The sequence below is a fragment of the Eubalaena glacialis genome, chromosome 1, assembly GCF_028564815.1.
Source record: "Eubalaena glacialis isolate mEubGla1 chromosome 1, mEubGla1.1.hap2.+ XY, whole genome shotgun sequence".
NCBI classification, from domain to species: domain Eukaryota; kingdom Metazoa; phylum Chordata; class Mammalia; order Artiodactyla; family Balaenidae; genus Eubalaena; species Eubalaena glacialis.
The window spans coordinates 58,454,636-58,476,422 of NC_083716.1; the positions used below are offsets into that span (position 1 = coordinate 58,454,636).

Sequence of the window (21,787 nt, forward strand, 5' to 3'; positions counted from 1 at the left end):
ATTTAGCCCGGAGCAAACCTAATTGTCTTAAGAAAGTGATGTTCACTTATCAAGTGAGAGTGTCTGTGCCTTTGTAATGTAATTCAGCATCTGATATTCTGCAAGGACACTGCTGTCACCTGACTGGGTAGATACTGTTGATACTCTGTAGACAGTTTGCGGTTTCAAGAGCTCCCCGCCCCCTTCCCCCTCCCTGAACTTCCAACAAACACTGTGGCTGGGGCCTTGCTCTAAAGAGGAGTGTCCCCACCCGGGAGGAAGGAGAGTCCACTGGTCTCCTCCAGATGGACATCACCACGTGAGCTGAGTATGGTTTTGTAAACAGCCAACCAACTCCCTGACACAGTATTTTCCCTCCCGCTCTGTAAGTCAGAAAGCTGCACTATTTGCTTTTCTGGTCTATGCAGATCATCACGGTGGTTTATGACGTATTGTGCTTTTCAAGGGGGATTTCTGGCAGCTCATCGGTGGTGGCTGCATTTTGTCTAGCAAAGTAGCTCATTTGACGTTTAGAGTTTTGCTGTGTGTGAGGTAAGTGATTAAAACCCTAAATTCACACACAGCTTTCACATATGTACACCGCACATGCATTTATTTAATGCATACACATCTCTGTTTTGTATGCATATGGCATATACATTTGAAAAATGTATATAAATGTACGTGTGGTGTGTACATTAGCATAGTGTTCTCACAGCACCCGCGAGGTCCCTGCAGGTGAGACCCCTTTATCCAGCCACAAGCACAATGTTTGTTGGACAAAACATGGCAGATTTGTGTTTCTCCTTGCTATCCTTTCCTATGTGATTTCTTAAATTTACCTTTTGTGCTTTTTAGTGATTTTTTTTTTTAATGGAAAAGTTTATATATTTTTAAATCTTCTTTTGGTGTTTATTGTCTTTAATCATTCATAAAGGCATAGATTCTCATGTGAACTTTAATTAGAAAGAAAGGCCTTCTGTTGAAATTGTGTGTGTGTGTGTGTGTGTGTGATTTTTCCAGCATGCATTCCCTCATTTCTATTCAGGAAGAAGAGCTAGATGTCAATTTATTTATTCCTGTCTCCTTTACATTTTTCTTGACTGGGATTTTTTTTTTTTTTTTAGTTGTCTAGGTTGGCTAATGTTTGTTTTGTCCTGTGTATTTTCAGGAGCTTGCCCTTTTTGTGCTTTTATTTTTTTTTTTACAATCTAACATATCAATATGTACCTTTGCAGTTCTAGCCCTTTTGTGTTTTCAGATCTTAGTACCCCCCACTTCTGAAAAGGTCACCCCCTTTCTTTGGCCTGTCTTTTTAGTCTCTCTTCTGTCTCCTATCTTTTCCTCAGGCCATGTTTGCCAGCTACGTCCCTGAAATCATAGAGTTAATAGGAAACCGCAAGAAATACGGGGGCTCCTATAGTGCGGTTAGTGGAAGAAAGTAAGTATGCCAAGAGGTTTTGTTGCTTCCACTGCGGTAGAATCCTCTCTGCATGCCATTTTTTTTTTTTTTTTGGCTCTTGTTTCTTTGTTTCATGCATGTAGGCAATGTTTGCCCGCTACGTGCCCGAAATTGCTGCTCTCATCCTGAATCGGAATAAATTCGGCGGGACTTTTAACAAACATGGAGGCAGAAAGTAAGTCAGTTGCATTAAAAAAAGATGTGGTTGAGTGACTTTCAGAGCCCCTGTGGCGGAGACACCTGAATCCTGCCCCTCCCCACCCCCCCGAAGGGCCACATTCCGTGTGGGGTGTGATGTCAGAGTTACCCCACGAAGTTATCACACGTGGACCAACTCCTGAGGCCTGTTCCCTTTCACAACTCTCTTCCCCACCCATCTTTCCAAGAGACACGATAGATTTATCCTGGAAGGGGTCCATGTGTAACTGGGGTCATATTTTCTGTTCTGATCCCTAACACGTAAACCCAGCTCACTCATTCTTTATATTAATTAGGTGAGTGATTACATTCTGGTCCCTCAGATGAAACTGATGCCATCCTATGGGGTTTTTGTGCAGCCGTAACATGGGCTCCTACTCCCACAGGGAAGTCCTAAGGAGGGCAAGATCGAGGTCACCTTGGCACTGTGGCCACCGGGGAACCAGTTCTCTAGCTAGGAGGCACCGAGCTTGTCCTCAAAGGGACTGATTACTCAGTTGAAATTCCTTCTTGGCAAGAAATACTATATTTATGGTACGTCAGGGCACAGCACGCTCTTCCTGATGCATCTTTTGTTTGACTTCCCATTCATGAATGCTTTCTTACTGGGGACTCTTTCGGTTTGTGCTCGCATCATTTTGTCAATATCAGTGTCAATGTGTGGGTCCGTTGTCAACTGGAAGTTTTACCCCTAAGTAGATGCAGGGCCGTGACCGCTCTGTCTGCCCGTCTGGAGAGGAGAAGGTTGGAGGCAGGCAGGGCGGAAGCAACCATTCTGTACTGTTTTCTTTGATTTTTCTTTCTTTCTTTTTTTAATAAATTTATTTATTTATTTATTTTTGGCTGCGTTGGGTCTTCGTTGCTGCGTGCGGGCTTTCTCTAGTTGCGGCGAGCGGGGGCTACTCTTCGTTGCAGTGCGCAGGCTTCTCATTGTGGTGGCTTCTCTTCTTGCAGAGCACGGGCTCTAGGCAGGCGGGCTCAGTAGTTGTGGCGCGCAGGCTCTAGAGCGCAGGCTCAGTAGTTGTGGTGCACAGGCTTACTTGCTCCACGGCATGTGGGAATCTTCCCGGACCAGGGCTCGAACCCGTGTCCCCTGCATTGGCAGGCAGATTCTTAACCACTGCGCCACCAGGGAAGTCCCTGTACTGTTTTCTTTTTAAAGCTTTTTCTTGGGCACTCAGCTTTGTTTGCTTTTGAGTTTTTGCTTTCATTTTAACTTCCATGCAGTAAGATATACACATCTTTAATGTACAGCTCAAGAATTTGTACCTATGTACAAACCCAGGAACTACACCCCAGATCAAGATGCAGGATTTTTTTTTTTAACTTTTTTTTTTTTTTTAATATTTTTATTTATGTATTTATTTGGCTGTGCTGGGTCTTAGTTGCGGCATGCGAACTCTTTTTTTTTTTTTTTTTAATTTTATTTATTTATTTATTTATGGCTGTGTTGGGTCTTCGTTTCTGTGCGAGGGCTTTCTCTAGTTGCGGCAAGTGGGGGCCACTCTTCATTGCGATGCGTGGGCCTCTCACTATCGCGGCCTCTCTTGCTGCGGAGCACAGGCTCCAGACGCGCAGGCTCAGCAATTGTGGCTCACGGGCCCAGTCGCTCCGCGGCATATGGGATCCTCCCAGACCAGGGCTCGAACCCGTGTCCCCTGCATTGGCAGGCAGACTCTCAACCACTGCGCCACCAGGGAAGCCCTTAACTTTTTATTTCACATTGGGGTACAGTTGATAAACAATGTTGTGTTAGCTTCCGGTGTACAACAAAGTGATTCAGTTATACATGTATCTATTCTTTTTCAACTTATTTACAAAACAGAAACAGACTCACAGACTTAGAGAACGAACTTATGGTTAACAGAGGGGAAGGGTGCGGTGGGAGGAGGGATAGTTAAGGCGTTTGGGATTGACATGTACACACTGCTATATTTAAAATGGATAACCAACAAGGACCTACTGTGTAGCACAGGGAACTCTGCTCAATATTCTGTAACAACCTAATTGGGAAAAGAATTTGAAAAAGATGCAGGATATTTTAATTATCATTCTCCTTCCCAGTCACAGAAGTTCCTATCACAGAACTAGGATTTTGTTTTTGTTTTTTAAATTTCATACATTTTAAAATGAACTCTTGAATAGCCTATTTTGTTTTTTAAGAGAAAAATAAAAGCGGTAGCATCGCATTTCCATCCATCGCCTGATGGTCACATTGGAAGGAGCCAACCTCCTCTCCCATCAGTGATCTCACTGCATCCCGAGCTCAGGTGTCCAGTCCTCCATTCAGAAAATGAGGAGATGGAAAAAAGGACTCATTTTCTGGAACTACCCACAGGACACCCGTTTCCTTTCAAAGGCACGGAGGCCAGTGGGCAAGAGGAGGCCAGTTGGCGTCTTTTCCGTGGAGGCAGCACGTTTCCCCACCTTCCCTCTGATGGAGCCCTCCTCCTTCTATTATTATAACAGCCCTGGATGAGATGAGAACCAAGCTGTTCCGATTTCTGGGCCATTGGTTGGATCCAAAAGGCCAAATAAGTCCAGAGATTTCCATTGTTCATTTTTTCTGTGCCAAGAGGAAAACAGCTTCTCTGTTCGTTTTGCCTCGAAGGTGCGGACAGGTCTCCATAAAGCAGAAGGCATTCCGAGGGCTCAGGTTGCCTTTATGGCCTCCCCACCCCACTGTCTCAGCCAGCCTTCCCCTCTCACTCACTGCCCCTGAAGAAGTCAATAAAATCAATTGCCTTGACGTCAACGTTGAAAATATTTCCTGACTCTCACTCCACGTACATTTTGGTTTTTCTCCAAAATAGCTGCCATAGTCCAGTGTGGGTGGGCCTGCTGACTGGTGCCTTTTGTTGACGGGTGACCCAGAGGAGGCCCTGAGACCCACGGTCGCTCACCCACTCCAGTCCCATCCGGTTGTCCCTTGGCCTTGGCAGCTCCACTCAAACCCCCCCGCGTGCTGACGGCTTGAGATCACAGACTTCCCGCAGCTTTTGTTCTGGCTCCATCAGCATCTTTTATCACCGGTTTTAGCCTGGTTCTCTCTCTCTCTCTCTCTCTCTCTCTCTCTCTTTTTTCTTCTCCCTTTATGAAAATGCACACTTTGCTTTTAATGTTCACTCTGGGTCTCCGAGGTCCTCCGACCCTGCGGACAGAAAGTACATTCTGTCATCAGCACCGGGACTGTTCACTTTACTTTACGCATTGTTTCCTGGTTCAAAAGCTAATTACTAAGTAGTTTAAAGAAGCCCTTTGGCCACTTAGATCTTTCATCAGAAAATATAAGCCTGGGAAAGGAACGGTAATAAAGGGCCATTAGCACCCTTTGTTTGATGTTGTTTTTCCAGTCAGTAGAACAAGATTGATGAAATGTTATGTTTGGCCAAAATTTGAGTTTTCATTTGGAATTCAGTGTTGAGAGAATGGGCTGTCAGAATCAATAAGTTTTCTTTCGCTTGGGATATGGGCATGTGGTAGTAATTAGCAATATAAGGTCTTTAGTTGAGCAACCAAGCATGGATTCTGGCAGCAAACATAATGAGAAACTACAGTTGTTCTATTTCTAACGTCAAAAAGTTTCCAGATAAAATTAAATGCATTTGCAAAAGGAAAGCAGCTAAACTTTTTTGAAAGATAGAGTTCAGACTCTTAAAATAGCGCACTTCGCCCCGTGTTTTTGTGTATGCATAAATATATGTGCTATACCCATGGACACACGTACTTGTATCTTTTCTCCCTGAGATTTCATCAGATGGATGCCCAGAAAGTAATTAAAACATATACATAGTTAAGGGATTTGTTTACATGTGCACATTTTGCTCAGAAATAACCTCTCTCACAATGCATTAACTTGTCAGAGAACTCAAGGTAACGTGTAACCCAAAGCTGAGGAGACACACGACTTGGAAATTCAAAGATTATTTAAAGTAAAAAAAAAAATTTAGGTAGAGAACCTCGGGGTTTTGTTCACGCTACACCCAATTTCAGGATATTGGAGAATATGAAGATTTCGTTGGCACCTCATTTTCAGTTCTAATCTATGTGTTTGACATAACGTAAACACTTCACGTAGCATCCCCAGAGCATCCTCGCCAGCAGCACGGCATCCAGGGCCCACAGAGGCTCACGCCAATGTTCTCATCAACATTCCTCACCTGACCTCCCACAGGACACCCAGGGCCAACAGTAGATGTGGGGAGATGCGTGTGAGTCCTTCTCTAGTTTATCCATGATGAGGTAGGGGGGCTCCTAAGATAAGGACTTGGGTGTTGATAACCAAAGGTCCAATCAGTGTCCAGGCAGGCAGTCTCTCTGAGTCGGAGGTCTTGGGCACAGTGAGTCTCTTGGGCTGAGACCTCAGATCTTACTCAGAAGAGTAGCTCTCCTGCAGCCCAGCCTGCCTCTCGAGGCCACTGCCTCCGCCTCCTTCCCTTCCTGTAAGCTCCAAGCTGCTCGGAGGTGGGGGAGTGGAGGGGTGAGGCTCCCATGGCCTTTGGGGTCCCAGCTTGCTCTTCTTCTTCCCACAGCCCCTGCTGTTTCCCCCAGAGGTTTCTTCTCTGCTTGTGACTCAGCCCACTCCTGGTTCGTGTATGAGAACTGACAAGATCATGGTCCGAGGTCACGTGGCCAAGGGCCATGGAAAATAATCGGCCAGAGAGAGGAATCCATCTGCCCTAAGTCCCTTGTCAGAGGCAGCTGGGCTGGGGAGCCATCCAGACATTGTACTTCCCATGATGGGCTCCTGGGGCCCAAGACTGAGGGAGTCCCAGGCCAGGTGTTTGGGAGAGGGGAGGATGGGTGGGTTTGGATTATTCTACTGATTCCTGGTAGCCAAATGCTAGGAGGACAAAGAGAGAGAGATGGACCGTTGAGGACAAGGAGTAGGGAAAGGGGGATGGGAAGCTGAATGTAACTTACTAGGAGGAAGGTCCCCCAGGAGGCTGAGGAATCTGCGCCCTCTTCTGGTAGCGGAGTAGTTGTCACAGACTAACCCGGCTCTAGCTCCAGTTCACGAAAGCTGTGTGGCAAAAACAAAAACGACCTAAGATTCTGTTTTAGAGCGAAACAGTGAAATGTAAATGCCGTGGCTTCTCTTAGACCTCCTCCTTATATAGACAGAGGAGTGCCACATACTTCTGGAAATGAGAACATGAATCGATATACCCCAAGCCCTGGGGCTGCCTTCTAGGACAGTAATAATTACTACAAATTCTATCTACAAACACTTGCATCCTTCCCCATCCTCGTGGCAACCGTGTGAGGAAGGTATTACTATCATCTCCATTTGCAGTGACTTGCCTGACATCGCACAGCTAGTAAAGGGTTGATCTGGGATTTGAACCCAGGGGCAGTCTGCTCCACTGGGCCATGCTGCTTCTCTAGATCATGTCTTGAGAGCCCTCTCTGCTCTAAACTCCATGTTCCTATCATTGTATCCTTTCCTCCACCTCTACCCACAGTAGGGCCAGAACATTGCACACACAATGACCAGGAAGAGAAAGGCACCATGAGCATCACTTTGGGCCTGTCTCCCCCTTCTGTTCACCTAGTGCCTCTAAGGAGCCTGGCCTCAGCGTCAAGGACAAAAAGGTGGAGACGGGACAAAACCATTTCTTCCTGATTTTTCTCATTTGGTTAGACTGGAAGTGTATTTACCTCTTGAACATGTCTAACAATGAGGGGCTCTCCAGGATGGACAGACAGGTCATTGACCAAAATGAAATTTGTGCCTTATTTGTGGGTTTCAACAAGTTCCTCCCCTTCCTGGGGAGGTCATTTCTTAGGGGACCAGCCATGGTGGATTGTAGTGATCTTCCAGGCTTGTGCTCCCTCCTGGGCAGAGCCTACCTGCTTATCATCTGGAGAAGAGCACTCTCTGCCCAGGCAGACGTATCCACCTGGGTCCTTCACTTCCCCAGCTGGTCTGCACAGCTCAGGGCATTTCTTTGATGGTGGTTTCTTAACTGTCAGTGAGAACTAGAGTAGCAGGTGTCCCTCCTGGAAAGTCCTGGGCGAGATACATACACTCCCTGGCTTTATTTCATAGCTTTGAGTGGGAACCTCAGCTTTTAACCCTCAGGAGGCTGAGTCCTCCAGGAGGGAGTTTGGGCGGTCTATCTTCAACCTCAGGTGTGGCCTCAGGGTTGTACGGTGCAGCCTTAAAGCTGTAGAGGTGGGCAGACTTTATCATGCTTTTCCATTTAAAAATGAACCAGAGTGCTTTATTATGTGCCTCAATGTCAGTGCTCATATTTTACAAAGCATTCAATAATTTAGAACAAAATTTCAAGAAAGAACAGAGAGCACAGTTACCTGCCACACTATCCACTCCTGTTATCACCTTCGCTGGTTCACTCGTTGTGGCTGCAGACATTCAGCCAGTACCACGTGTCGGGCAGGTTGCTGGGTGGTGTTGGGTGCCAGGGATTCAGTGGTGAGCAAGTTACACATGGCACCTGTCACCTGGAGGTTACTGTTTCCGGGGGGCAATGACAATGGCATTGACAGACAATGGCAAGGGTAGGACTAAAGAAAGTGCCAAGTACAGATTTTAATACATGTGGCAAAAACAAAAAAGACCTAAGATGCTGTTATAGAGCAAAACGGATTATTTACAGGGAGAAAGTGGTCCGGAGAGGTGACACCGCAGAGGAAGGGCTGTTACAACCTGTTCAACAACAACCTACCCCAGCTTTTGTTGCCGCCTAGGCGAAGGGGAGCTAACACCCTAGGTTTTAAAATTCGTATTACGGGAACCCCTCCTGAAACCATTGCTCTTTATTTCTGCCTCCAAGAAACTAAGTCTTAAAATATCATTTCTCTCTCAGGCCCTAGTTTGCCTGCAGTAGTGTTATCCGCTGACTTCCCAGGAGAGGACATCCTGCTTCCCTTCCCTGCTTCCTGATTATCAGGTCATTTAATTGTGTGTCTTTCCTCTGATCAGAAATAAGCCCTTCATCTCCTTCCGCATCCTTTGTTCTTTTCTGAGACCACATTCTATTCCCTCCTGCCTGGCTGTCTTGTATCAACAGGAAATTCCATTTTCTCCACCACTCAGGTTTTGCCCACCTGGTTCTAGACCATTGTTTAAAAAAAGAATTGGAATCTTAAACAGTCTGCTGCACCAGAACAGGGATTATTTCTTTACAAAGACTCCTTTAATCTACCCCATAGTCCATTTCCTGCCCCCAAGAGAACTCACGTGAGTCTTGCCTTCATTTTCATATAGTCCACGTGTGTTTATTGAGTGCTTGCAACACGCCAGACGCCGGGGATAAATGTATGTCTACACACCCATAAAAATCTCCAAATACACCACATCTGTCTTGAGCTCTATGTTACATTATTTGGCCACCAAAGTGGTCGGGGAGTTCAAACTCAGAGCTTGTGTAAACCTCCCCACTTGGTTCCCAGAGGTCACAGTCTCCCTACAATAACACTTCTTTCTCTACTCTTTCTGAGAAGGCCTGACCCCAGTGCTTGGGAAGAGGACGTGGGGTTAATTCATGGGCTGAGCCCCATGTCCTTTCCTTTCCCATACACGTGGAGCTCAGGCCACACTCCCTCCCCCTCCTCCATGGCCTGTGCTGCTCCTGGAAGGCATGGTCCCTATAAGATGGCATTTATGATTTCTGCATCACAGACATCCCTCTGGTTGAAATGTCACTGAAGCTTTGCATTTTATACAGACTTCGATCCCATGACAAGTAAGCCATTCAGCCCTCTCCTCCCAGGGTCCACGTGATTCCCAGCCTGAACTCTCAGCAAGGTTTTCAGATTCCTAGATTTTAAAAGCCATAAATTAGCAAATCATCAACATATCACCAGGAAGGATCATCTGGTAGCCATTCTAGTCAGAAGGAAACACAGGCCGCAATAACTGATCTTCACAGAGATATGAAGAACTGTAGACAGACAGACAGAGTAAATAGGAAGACAAACAGATAATTCAAGTTGACAGGCCATCTTGGACTGATTAGGCATTCTGCTTTGATTAGCATTAAACTTTTGGGGGAAGAAATAAAAGTGAGATTGCCCTAATACTTTGGAAAAATGACCCCTTGACTACTTCTGAAATTTAGTACCAAGGGGCAGATACCAAAAGCAAGTGTCATTAGATGCTGTATTGTGTAATGTAAAGTGCCAGGTATCCCTTTCCAATGAGAGGGGTCTTGGTGGGTGTGGATGTGGGCGCTTCTCTCTTTGCCTGTGCTTTGGATTCTTGTAAGTCACATCTTCAGTCCTTTTTAAACTTGAAGCTCTATTTAGAGAGACTTGGGTGCATATTAAATCAATCTCCTGATAATACTAATGGAATGAAGGCTGTCTCCCTCCCCCTTCTCCCCCCCCCCGCCCCGGCACTTTTCTGCTGTCTCTCTCCCCTTCCACACGCTTATCAAAATGTTCCAGCTATTGTTCTGAAAACAAGAATAGAAAGGTAGGTGGGAGATGAACTGTGTACCTTAAAAAATAAAGTCATATTCAGACTTAGACTTTCATTCTCAAATATTCTTTCTTCATTAAAGAAAAAGAATTCTGAATATGACTTTTCTAATTATAATCCCTGAAGATTCTTTCTGCTTAACCTCACATTTGATTGGGTGAATGCTTCCTGGGTACATTCTGAATGTAAAGGACAAACACAACCAGCCAAGACTAAGTTGCACCATGTTTTCTGTCTTCCGCCTATGTCATCCATTCTCATAGAAGTCTTTCCAGAGTCGTGCACAGTGGTTCCCAGTAGATCTGGGGTTCATCCCACTGATGCTACCATCATACACTGAAAATCAGGAAACTTTCTAACTGGCCAAGTCCGGTGGCTCTTTTTATTAAAAAACAATCTTTAGAGGCTCATACAACGTGAAACCCATGGAAACTTGATTCTGTACCTCCATGTCTGTTACTGGTATTGGGAAGCAGTGATCTGCTCCCACCCCCAAAACCACAGGGGCTGCTCCAAATGTGGGTACCACTTGTCAGTAAAAACAATCTTATTTCCCCCACTATACCTTCTCAGTAAGGACACATGTTCAGAGATAGATGCATGCCCATCTTGTGAGAGGTTTTATGGCCTTAGCCACTGACCTCAAAGGCAAATGCCACCTAGTATATAGAACAGATTTAGGAAAGCTCCTATCCCAACATATTTGCTCAACTAACAATTGTTTGAGCCCTGTTATGGTCCAGGCGCTCTGCTAGGTGCTGTGGTTAAAAGGATGAGCAAGAAAATGTGATTCTTGCTCTCCTGGAGCTTATCTGAGACTTTGACCAATCAGAACCATCCAAGGAGCCAGTAGCCGATAAACAGAAGCTGGATGACAGAGGAGCATCGTCCCCATGAAACGCTCTTTTGGCAGGAACCTTGTTCAATAAAATAATGAAGGTATAAAACAATCATGGAGGCTACAAGCATTTTAGAGGGAATACTCCTAAAAGCAAGTTGATAATTCACATTGTTAAATGTACCCATTAGAGTAGTTAGGGCAAAAGTAACAGTGGGGTGACTTGTGCATCTAAAAACCTATGGGTCTAACGATGGACCCAGTGAAAGAGGGGTGTGGAAAGATTTGGGAAGTAGGGGAACTGCTGCTGCCACCCTGAGTTCCGATCCTTTCCATATCTGACAAAGTCCCTCTGTGGCATCTTATGCCTTAGCAAGCTGTGGAACTGGTAGAATCCTCCCAGTACTTATGTGTGTAACAGATGGAGGCTTAATGTGTTGGGGTCGACTCAAAGTGGATGGCTAGCAACATATGCTAGCTGGGGCAACACCCTTGGGTGTGGCCAGGATGTGTCAACTTGATTGTTGTTATGGGAGGGTCAATCCCAGCAGCATATGTTCTAGGGCCATGATGCATTATTTACCAGGGGCGTTCAGGAAAGAGGTGGGACTCACTTTGCACATCAAAGCTAGACTACCTCCCCTCTACAAGGCAAAATTAAGAACCATTTCTTTGCCTGGACTCATTCTCCCTCTATTCCACCTTCATCCCCAAAGGGTGTAGCTGACTTTTGCCTTCATCCTCTCTTCTCTTGGTGCCTTCTGTTCAGAAGCATCATTACCAAGTGGAAACAGGCAAATCTGATTTGATCTGAATAGAGGAAAGTGCTGTTCAGTGCCTGGATTTCTCTGTAAGAGCAGAGAACCACCTAGGATAGGAAGAATCAGGTCAAAGAAAGATTGGCTTACTTAAAAATGGCCAAAGTCCACCAAGCCCTGCAGTAGTGGATGGATAAAATGCAGAGGAGTGAGGGTGTTGGGGAGAGACACAAGGAAGAACCAGTGTAACTTGTGAGAAGTGGGCAGTTATAGAATTGCTTACTTAAGAAGCTGTGTAAGTCCTCTTCCAGGAAGGAAGGATGGAGGAGAAAACAAAATAGTGGTGATAAAACCTGCATACTGGGTTATTGTGAGAATTCAATGAGAAGCTAAAGTTAAAGTAAACAAATGCTACAGTTAGGATTCTTTGGGTATAGGCAACAGAAACTGATTCTTGCTGACTTCAGCAGAAAAGGAATTTTCTTTTTGGGAGGTTAGAGTATCTTATGGCATTCAGAGGAAAGCTGAAGATCCCGGAAAGGACAGAGATTAGCTAGAAGAGCAGCCCTAGGATCCAGCAGGCAGTAATTCAGTGAAAGTCCTTACAGGGTTTCACCATCAGGATCAGTCAGTTCCCACCGTGAACTTAGTGTCCCTTCATTTAAGATTGAAAAGCTCTGGTTGGCCTAGTTTGGGCAGGGAACCATGGTTAAAGGTCCCAAGACTACATCTGATTGGGGAGGGGTGGTTCCCCAAATTAAAAATGAGGTGCTATTCTTTAGGTTGGACCGAGCCCATGCTCCAGATGAGGGGCGGCTTCTTAATTACGTGCACAAGCAGGGCTTATCTGCTGTCTTCTTCTCATACCTCTGCCCCCATCCTTTCCCCAGGCCAAGGTTTAGGTTTTTGCTTAATCTTATCATGAACGCCGTTGTAGACAACCAGAGCACTGGGCCCTCACCATGGTCCTGATCTATGCATTTTTCTTTGCAAGTACTTTGAAGACATTGTCAAAAAAAAAAAAGGTGTGTGTGTGTGTATGTTTGTGTGTGTGTCCAAAACATATCTAGTACCTAATTTTAAGAATCTGTACATTTAGGTAACTGCAGTCTCTTTCTATAGCCAAATCCAATGAGGAAAGATCAAAAATTAATTAATTTATAAACCCTAAACTCTCTTTAATTTGACATCATTTTAAAATTTAAATTTAAATATAAACTATTTTAATTTTTCTCAAAAAAATGAGGTGCTGTTGAAAGGAGGGTACATGCTGGACTGGTAAATACAGCCGACGTCTCCTGCTCTGAGGTTCTCAGTATTTAAGACTTGGACTGAGGTTCCTTTTAGGCAACAAGCTACAAAAGGTGTGTGATCATTCCTCGTGCCTGGTGTGATTATGGAGGTCTAATTGTGACTTGGGATGGTGGAGGTGCAGATACAGATCCCTCTGTGTGGTTTAGGTCCTGACGGTCTGCATAGGATGAGGTACACTCTCTTCGTGCAGAAAGCTCTGGTCTTGTCCGGACGTCCCAGTGTTCTCTGTTGGGGCTATCAGTAGCCTATCCTCTGACCTTGGGGCTCTGTTTTACAGAGGTGCTTTTGCTGCATTGTTGGGATCTATTTGCTCAGCTTCTGCCCCCATTTAGGGAAACAGCTAAACAGCCTGTCTCCTCCAGCATAGCTCTATTGACAGCTGGATAAGATGATTACTTTATTCTCTTCCTCACTAGGAGGGAGAAGACATTTTCTTCCTTTGCAATTAGCAAGGTACTAGATGTGGGTCCTGGGTAGACAATTATCTCTGAACCTCCTTGGTTTTGTTTTTGTTGTCGTTGTTGGCTTGCTTTTGTTCTTTCATCTGTTTTAACAGGAAATAGTTAAAACCAGGGTTTGGGATCATGAGCTCCATACACGCTCACAATTGTTTTGTTTTCATTTTTGTCCTCTTTACACGTACTGTCCTCTCACAAACGAGACACGGTGGTAGATCGGAGGTAGCAGAATCAGCCAACGATCTGCAGGCTTGCAGTTAACTAACTAAAATTTCTTCTACACTTCCTATGACATAGGGTGTCCAAGCCAGGCACCCTTCGCCAACTGTTCCATTGGTCAATAGACAGTTCTTGAAAGCCCAGCAAGTTTTGGGGGTCCTGAGCTAGGCCTCAGGGTGGCATGGAAGGACGGGGCCCACACAGCCTGGAGTTAGCTTTTGTTTGCTGAAGATGATCACCCCACGTGGAAGGCAGTTCCTCTGGGATGGGCTCTTGGTACCAGCGGCAGTGGGAAGGCAGGGCTAGGATTAACCTTCTTCCTTTGGGCAGTGGGGTCATGAGCCTTAAGGGAAAACCTGGGTAACAGTTGCTCTAAAGGACATGCCCCAAATCAGGGGAAGCTGCCTGATGAAGCAGCCACAAAAAGCACTACCAGGTGAGACAGAATGTAAAGCCCAGAATCTTCTTGAATGTCAGCTTGCATGAGAGACAGAGTCTTGGAGAGAGAGTTATGGAGACCCTGAATGGTTTCAGTTCAACCTAGAAGGGACAGCGTGAACTTTGAGTACGGACCACTGTGTGATTTGGGTTGTGGGGTCTTTTGTCACCCCTGCCCTGCCTTCTATGTGATAAGATGCTGTCGAATTCCGTTGACAGGTCCTTCTTAAAATTCATTCCCATCAGATGCAGTTTCCAATAGTGGGAGGCGCTGGGAGTGAGAGGTAGGACGAGGAAAGCATGATTAGAAGGCTCAGCAGAGGGACAGAAAAGATTCTAGCATATGTATTTGATATAAATATTATAGTTTTACAGAGGCATCTAGATCAATATATGCCACATTTCATCTACCTCTTTGACAAAGTGAGTGCAATGTATTCAGGGAAAGCTGTATAGGATTTTCAATTTACTCTGTATGATTTATTGTGACAGGATAGCTATGGGTTTTTTAAGTTCTTTATACTTGTTCCAGTAAAGATGGATATAGTATCTTTAAAAATAAACAGCCCAGAGCTGTGCATTTTACATTGTCTTCCTAGAGTGAGGCTCAGCTAAAGAGAGATCTGAGACCTCCCTGCCCTCGTGGGACTTGATGCAGTCGGATTTACCTCAGTCCTCACTCTTCAGCTTTTTGCGGGGGGGGTGGGGGTGGGAGGGGAGTAAACAGGGGACTGAATTAGGAAGCTATTGCAGATGTCTAGAGAAGATAGGATGGCATGGACTAGGGTGGGGGCAGAGAACTGGAACGCGGAGAGAGGATTCAGCAGCATCTGTGGGTGCAGCCCCGTCAGTCTGGGTCTCTTCATTTTCTAGCGACTGGCCCCGGGTCACACAGGACAACCCCCCACCCCACTCCCCGCCCCAGTCTCCTGATTCCTAGCCCAGGCTCCTTTCAGGGGCACCAGCTGCTTCGGTTTAGAAGACATCAAACCGAGGGGATAGGTCTGCCCGTGCTCCAGCATTCACCTTGCACTGATTTCTGGACCTCTGTTTCCATATCAACATAATGCAGGCACTAGACTAAACGTTCACCAAGGGCCGTCCTGAGACTAAGAAAAACGTGAGAACCTGGAAGGGAGCCTATCATTGTCACTTTTTCAAAGGCCACTGACTTTAAGAAACATTACCGGAGTCTTTTTAAAAGTGTGTAGATATTAGTTCTCATTGAGCTACACTCCACCTCAGTGGATCTCTGGATGCCTCATTTGCTGGAACCTTGGGAAGCTTTGTCTGGGAGACCCCACTCTGTCCTCTTACGCCTCCTGCCGTAAGTCAAGTCCCCTAAGTGATCCATTCTGAAAGACACCAGTGGAAATGAGTTCTGAAACTGAAGTTCCAACTCAACTGGGGCATTCTGGCATTCCTGGCCCATCTCCAAGAAGGGAGTAGACAGATTGAGGATAATGTGCAGGATTTCCTTCTGGAAGTAGAGATGGTTAATAATGGGAGGGGCACACCAGTGTGTATTTAGTGAAGACGTACCCATGAAATAAGCAACTGGCAGCTTTCTGGTGAAGCTGATAGAGTTCGTAATAGTCAAGCATTCTTCTTCTTCTGATTAAGTCACACTCAACCCCCTTGATGCCAAGCCTGCTCCATGACACACTAGTGTTACCCACTCCTAATCCAATCCATCCCGTGTTTCTGGCCATTACCCAAACCAGGCATGCTTGCTTTCACTGGATGAGTAACTCCTTTCCACAAAATGCCATCGGCTACTATTTTGGCATTTAAGATGGTTCCTCATGTATCTGAGTTGGATCTTTTAATCTAAGCCATTAAAATTAGTTTATCCCAAGAAAAGGTTGTTCACAGGACTTGAGAGAACTTTAAAAACCAGAGAGACCATCACATCAGAAATGGTTAATGATTTAGGTTTGTTGGCCATCTTCACAAACTGAGTGGCCAGGCCCTGTAGACATCCATCATTAAGATTGCTGGTAGTCTAAAAAAGTTCAAGTCCAGAGCCACAGATGGGAAGAGCGTTAGAGCCCTTCATAGCTAACTTTCCTAAATATTCTCTGTTGTCAATGAATCTTTTAGCTTTTTGTTATCTTCTGGACCCTTGGACTGGACATGGCATAAAATGTCTAAAATGGACATTTATATCACCTTGCAGCCCTTTGTCTTGCCAAATCGGGTGGCTTCAGTTAAAAACTTGGTTTAGAGTTTGTTGTCACTCAGCCTTTGCTGTCTTGAGCTTGCTGGCCTGGCTGATTAGACGCAGCTAGAATCTAGTGATACCACAAAGTGGTGATGCTTTAAGTGAGGGCCTCTCTCCTGGCCCAGGGAGGACCCTCCAACGTCTCCTCCACCATGTGTCTGAGAGGACCTTTTGTTGGCCCAGCCCTGTCTGTCATGAAGGAGCAGAAGCTGAAATACCCAAACCTCTGCTCTCTCCATTTCATCACCTTTGTCTTTGTGAGAGTTAGAGTCTGAGACCTGGGTCATATGCTGGGCAAGTCACTTTACCTGCCGTGGGACGTCAGGCACATGACTTAAGGAAGTTGAGGTTCAGAGAGATTATTTGAAAAGATACAGATAGTAGCAACACAGGGTTGTTTGAGGATCAGGTGAGAGAGACTCCAGGAGCCACAGAGCACTTTATATCTGTTACATCCTGATTTACAGATATCACATGAATCCTACCATTTAATCATTCTTAAAACTGCCCAGACTCTATACTAGGCCCTTTACATGTATTATCTATTTAAATAAATCCTCAAGATAACCTCATGAATCAGGTACTAGCTCCAGCCCCTCAGAGACTCTGACATTATAGTTGTAAAATGCAGAATTGGTACCTTGCCCAAGACTATTTGGTTATTTAGTGTCTGAGCTGAGCTACCACAGGGCTATCAAAGTATGAATCTCACATGGTAGATTTGTAGGTGTCAAGGAACCCGACAGAGAGAATTTTAAATGAAGATCTTTTTGGCATTCCTCAAATCCTGTACCGTGAACAACCATCACTCTGCTTCCAAGGAGGGCACACCCTGCTCTGAATCTTAGAGTATTTTCAATTATATTTTCAATCACTGAAGATGTGAGAAATTCTGCTTCTCTTCTCCCAGCAATAACAGCCTTCTTCAAACTATTGCCCCTGGAATTTTCAAAAGTCCTGAAAATATTTCTGGAAAATAACATTTCCCCTTTCACCATCCATCCCTTGCACTCCTGCAGGGCCCCTAGTGCTCCCTCAGATATGGGCTGGTGGGAGCAGATCTTCTAATGCAGATGCTGATTTAGAGAGGCAGCTTCTCTCCATCCATCTATTCTGACTGCATTCAAACATTTTCAATATGTGGGCTCCTTGATAGCTTCCACTGTATGGAAAACAAAATGGAGGGAAATGATTATTGGCACAAAAGGAGGAAGCCGTAAATCTTCAAATCAGATAGAGGACAGATTGGAACAATATGGGTGCTCCAAGGTTGCCATGATAGTGTACTTAATAACTCTTCTTGGGCAAAAAGGCAATCTGCTTTCAATCAATCTCGCTTTTTCTGAGCAAAAATACCAATTATGTTGAAGGAAGATTTTTTTTCTTCCTTTTTGATAGAGACTGCTCTCCACCTCAGAAATCATGCTGTAGCTTAAAGATATATATTTTCAGTTGTCTGGAATGGTATTGGACAGCTAGCACCAAATTAGAAAAGTCAATCCTTTTTTTCTCCCCTCTCCTGCCAACATTTGTCTACTTCTTAAGAGAGGTGAAAGCTAATTAAAGGCTTAAGGGATAATATTGATTGCATTGGAATGTATTTTATATGTACCCAGCACATTTTCAACTAAGAGAACCCTGTCTCTTTCTAAGGCTGAATAAATCAGCTGGCTGAATCTTTGATTCAAGGGTAAGAGGGTGGACTCATCTCCTTCCCCTCTGCTTGCCACACATCTGTCCTGGAGATGAATGAGCTCAGAAGAGGAAAAGGGAATGCTGGCAGATGTTCATTCAGTTCTTTGCGTACAGGATAGGAAGGATGAATGTTCTGGCATTTCCCTGGACCTATCATTGATTTGAGTCTAGCTCTGAATGATAACCAGTCTTATGCTGGTATAGAACTTTGAGCTTTGCAATGCCTGGTGCAGGAGGCTGGATGGGTAGTATTAACCTCTCAGCTCCCTCTTCAATTGAATGGGGATAAGTAGCTTGCCCAGAATCACACACATCCTTGGTGGCAGAGCAGGGAATGAAATCTGGCTTACTTTCGGGAAGAGTTCCAATCACATATCTGTCCCGCAGAGGTGCCCATACGTTGGATTCATGCTGGCCTTGTTCTCAGTGACGGCAGTTTGTAAGCTGAAAGCATTAAAATCGCCCCCAAACAGCCCCACTGTCATTTGTGGAGAGGTCAGCTATCAGGAGGGAGATACTGTATCTCAACCACTTTCTGAACATACTTGGCAGGTTCAAAATCAGAAGTCTTATTCAGAACATGCATATTCACTTGCAGCCTGTTTTGTCCATGTAAATGCACGTTCGCCACAAGAAACAGTTTAAGATATGACCCGATGAAAATGTATATAGTCCAGTTGTTCAACTTAACATCGTGTATTCTGACATACTGTGTGTTTCAGAAGGGAGTTAGTCATACGGGTTTGGGGGCATAAAATTTGGATCAGTGGCCAAGGGACCTCCCTTAACCTAGCAGGTACTGGCTTGAGAACAAAGTGATTATATTAAAACGTCTCTTCTGAGGGAGCCCATTGACATTCCACCACCCCCCCTCCAAGGGCCTCCACTTGCCCGATCGCTAAGTGCAGCACCGTAACAATAACAGTCCATAATGGTGATATTATTAACTGCATCGTGCATATTATTGATTTACTCTTTGTTCTGCATCATTATCCTTTCACCAATGAGTTTACTGCATTATTCTCACATACTTAGTCAAGCACCAAATTACACCGAAAAGGGCAGGCTCTTGTAATGGCATCTAATGGAACATCGCATAAGCAATCATCGCTGCCTTCTCTTAGGAGCCGCCTCCAGCCAATGAGCTTTTCTGCCTTATTGGAATGTGCACAGAGCAATTATGAAGTGCTAGGGGCCTGGCCATTCTAAATTTCCCCACAAAATTACCGTACTTCATGTTCACCACCTGCCCATGCCTCAGAGCCCAGCCAGGGAGTCAGCCTCTGTCACTGCCAGCCTGAGGGGCAGAGGGATCTGGGCTGAGCCTTTTGCTACAGTCTCTTTACTAGAAGCCAGCAGGTTTTATCTCCACGGTCAGTCACGGGGCTAACTCTTGCACCAAAGAGCTTCCTCCTGGCTAAGCTTCATAAGTAACAAGTGTAAGTGGCCATAGTATAGCCCAGTGTCAAAGTCAGATTGGTCCAGGGGCCCAAAGATGTTGGGCAGACTGTTCTTCCTTCCAGGAGCCCTGGAAGATGGGCTCATCTCCTCAGGGGGAGTTACCATCTCCAGAAACAGAAGTCCAAACCACCCCGAAACAAAGGCAGACAATTCCATCTTCATCATCCCTTCCTAGCTTTTCTCCCCATCCTGAGGTAAATTCCTTTGTTTCTCATAGAAATCCCAGGCACCCTAAGGAAGCAGCTGTCTGGGGATGCACAGCCTGCCTGTGGCACGATCTCAGATTCCATAGGTGTCCCATCCCCATTTAGCCCTGAGTAATGCTCACTTACTGTAAAGTGTTACATGCCCCCGTTGTCGGAGGAGTTATGGCGGAAAAGTGCAAAATTTCCTTTTTACTGCTTACGGCCAGCAGAGCCCATAATGTGTCAAGCCGCACATTAGCCACCCTGATAAAAGTCCGCTTTCTTACACACAAAATCATCATTTCAACAAGATTTGTTATCTCATTACCTGATAAGCTCTATGTCATAAACCAAGACTCATTCGGTAAATCTCCCGGGAGGACGCTTTGTGGGCAGAAAGGGAGAGATATGAATCCGCAAGGGACTTGATAATGCAACGTTTAAGCGCAAGCATAATGTCACTTATTGTTAAATGCATAAAACCACTTGGCCGAACGGCTGGACTTTTAATAGGATTTTGTGCAGCATCAGGTAAGAAGCCATATGCTTTTCTGTCAAGGAGTCTCTGAGCACCTTCCAGCCCCGCTGCTTTGCCTCACTGCCCTCTGGGGAGGGGAGCTGGGCTTTACTGAGCCTCCTTGGGGGAGACGAATGCTTCCCTGCAGCTGCGCGCTTCCTCTGTCCGGCTGCGGGTGGGTGCCGGGGCGTCGCTGGGCTGGCCTCATCTAACTGGCCTCTCCCATCCAGGCACATTGTGGTCTGTGGACACATCACGCTGGAGAGCGTATCCAACTTCCTGAAGGACTTTCTGCACAAGGACCGGGATGATGTCAACGTGGAGATTGTCTTTCTTCACAAGTAAGAGGCCCCTGCTGTTTCTAGACCCTCCACCCAACCAGGCACCTCGAGGGGGACTCCTCAAGTGTCTGTAGGAGGGGTGATGTGAGGGCGGCACTCGGGGGGCAGGGCAGAGGTGAATCAGCCACGATCCCTGCTGGGCTCATTGGAGAGGACATTCTGGGACCGATGGAAAGGAAGCAACGCACTTGTTCAGTGAATAAGAGCAGTATCTGTCTCTGTGGAAGCGATTCTGGCAAATAACAGTGGGGTTCATTATGGGTCAAACACGTCATTACTGTCCCCTCAGCTGTCTGGATCTATGCGATCCAGGTGTGTCCACGGTGTCTGGTGTGGATGATTAGCTGTATGGTGTAGATTCTTTATGAGTGCAGGACTGACATAGTGACCAAGCAAGACAGAGACATAAGAGGAAGCAGGGTACAGGGTAATAGCAACAGTAACAACAACAACTGTCGTTCCTAGGAACCTTCAGTGTAGGACACAGTGCTGGTCACCACAGCCTCTCCTGAAATCAACAGAGGGAGTAAGAGTACAATCTGAATCCTGACTCAACCAAGTACTGAACAAGTTAACCTTCCTGGGCCTCAGTTTCCACATCCATAAGATGGGGGAGATCACAATGGTTTCTTGGGCTATTTTGAGAATGAAAAGAAGTAATCCATTCCAAGTATACAGAGCAGAATCAGGCACACAGTAAGTGCTCAATAAATGTTAGCTGTTATCATGAGAGAGAAAATACATTAGGCTGCCCAACGTACTTAGGAGGTAGGTCTTATCAAGTTTGTTTTACAGGTGAGGAAAGCAAGTTCTTTGCCTGATCCCCTTTTAGGTAAAAGGTAGTCCACCACAGGGATGGAGAGTTGGGAGATACAGGCATGTTGACGTGGGTGACACCCTCTTCTTCTTTTATGGAGATGGGGCTATCATGGGGGCCAGTCTTAGCCCCATGTTGCCAAAGGACAACTCACATGTTGGTGTTGGCTCCATGTGGGGTTGACCACCCAGGACTCAGTCCTGCTCTGAGATCCCACTGAGGTTGACTTTCCTATAGCTATCCGGTGCATCTCCTTCCTTTCGGCATTTGTGAATATGAAACTGACCATGTTTGAGCACCAGCATTTTTCTTCTTAGCACTGACTTCTCCAAGGTCTGAAAAGACCAGCCAGGCCATGGGCACAGGAGCAGAACCCACAGATCCAATTAACTGCTCAGCCACCGATGGTCAGCTGTGGGGCCCATCCTCTGCTG

At 45.6% G+C, this 21,787-nt stretch overlaps 1 protein-coding gene across 2 annotated transcripts in view; it reads left to right on the forward strand.

Annotated features, from left to right (window-relative positions):
• KCNMA1 (potassium calcium-activated channel subfamily M alpha 1) overlaps positions 1–21,787 on the forward strand; it is a 735,999-nt gene that overhangs the window by 513,879 nt on the left and 200,333 nt on the right. For both annotated transcript variants that reach the window (XM_061197119.1, XM_061197100.1), the window contains exons 9-10: positions 1,329–1,420; positions 20,426–20,536. In XM_061197119.1, coding sequence (XP_061053102.1) covers positions 1,329–1,420; positions 20,426–20,536 — 203 coding nt within the window. The remainder of the gene's footprint in view (positions 1–1,328; positions 1,421–20,425; positions 20,537–21,787) is intronic.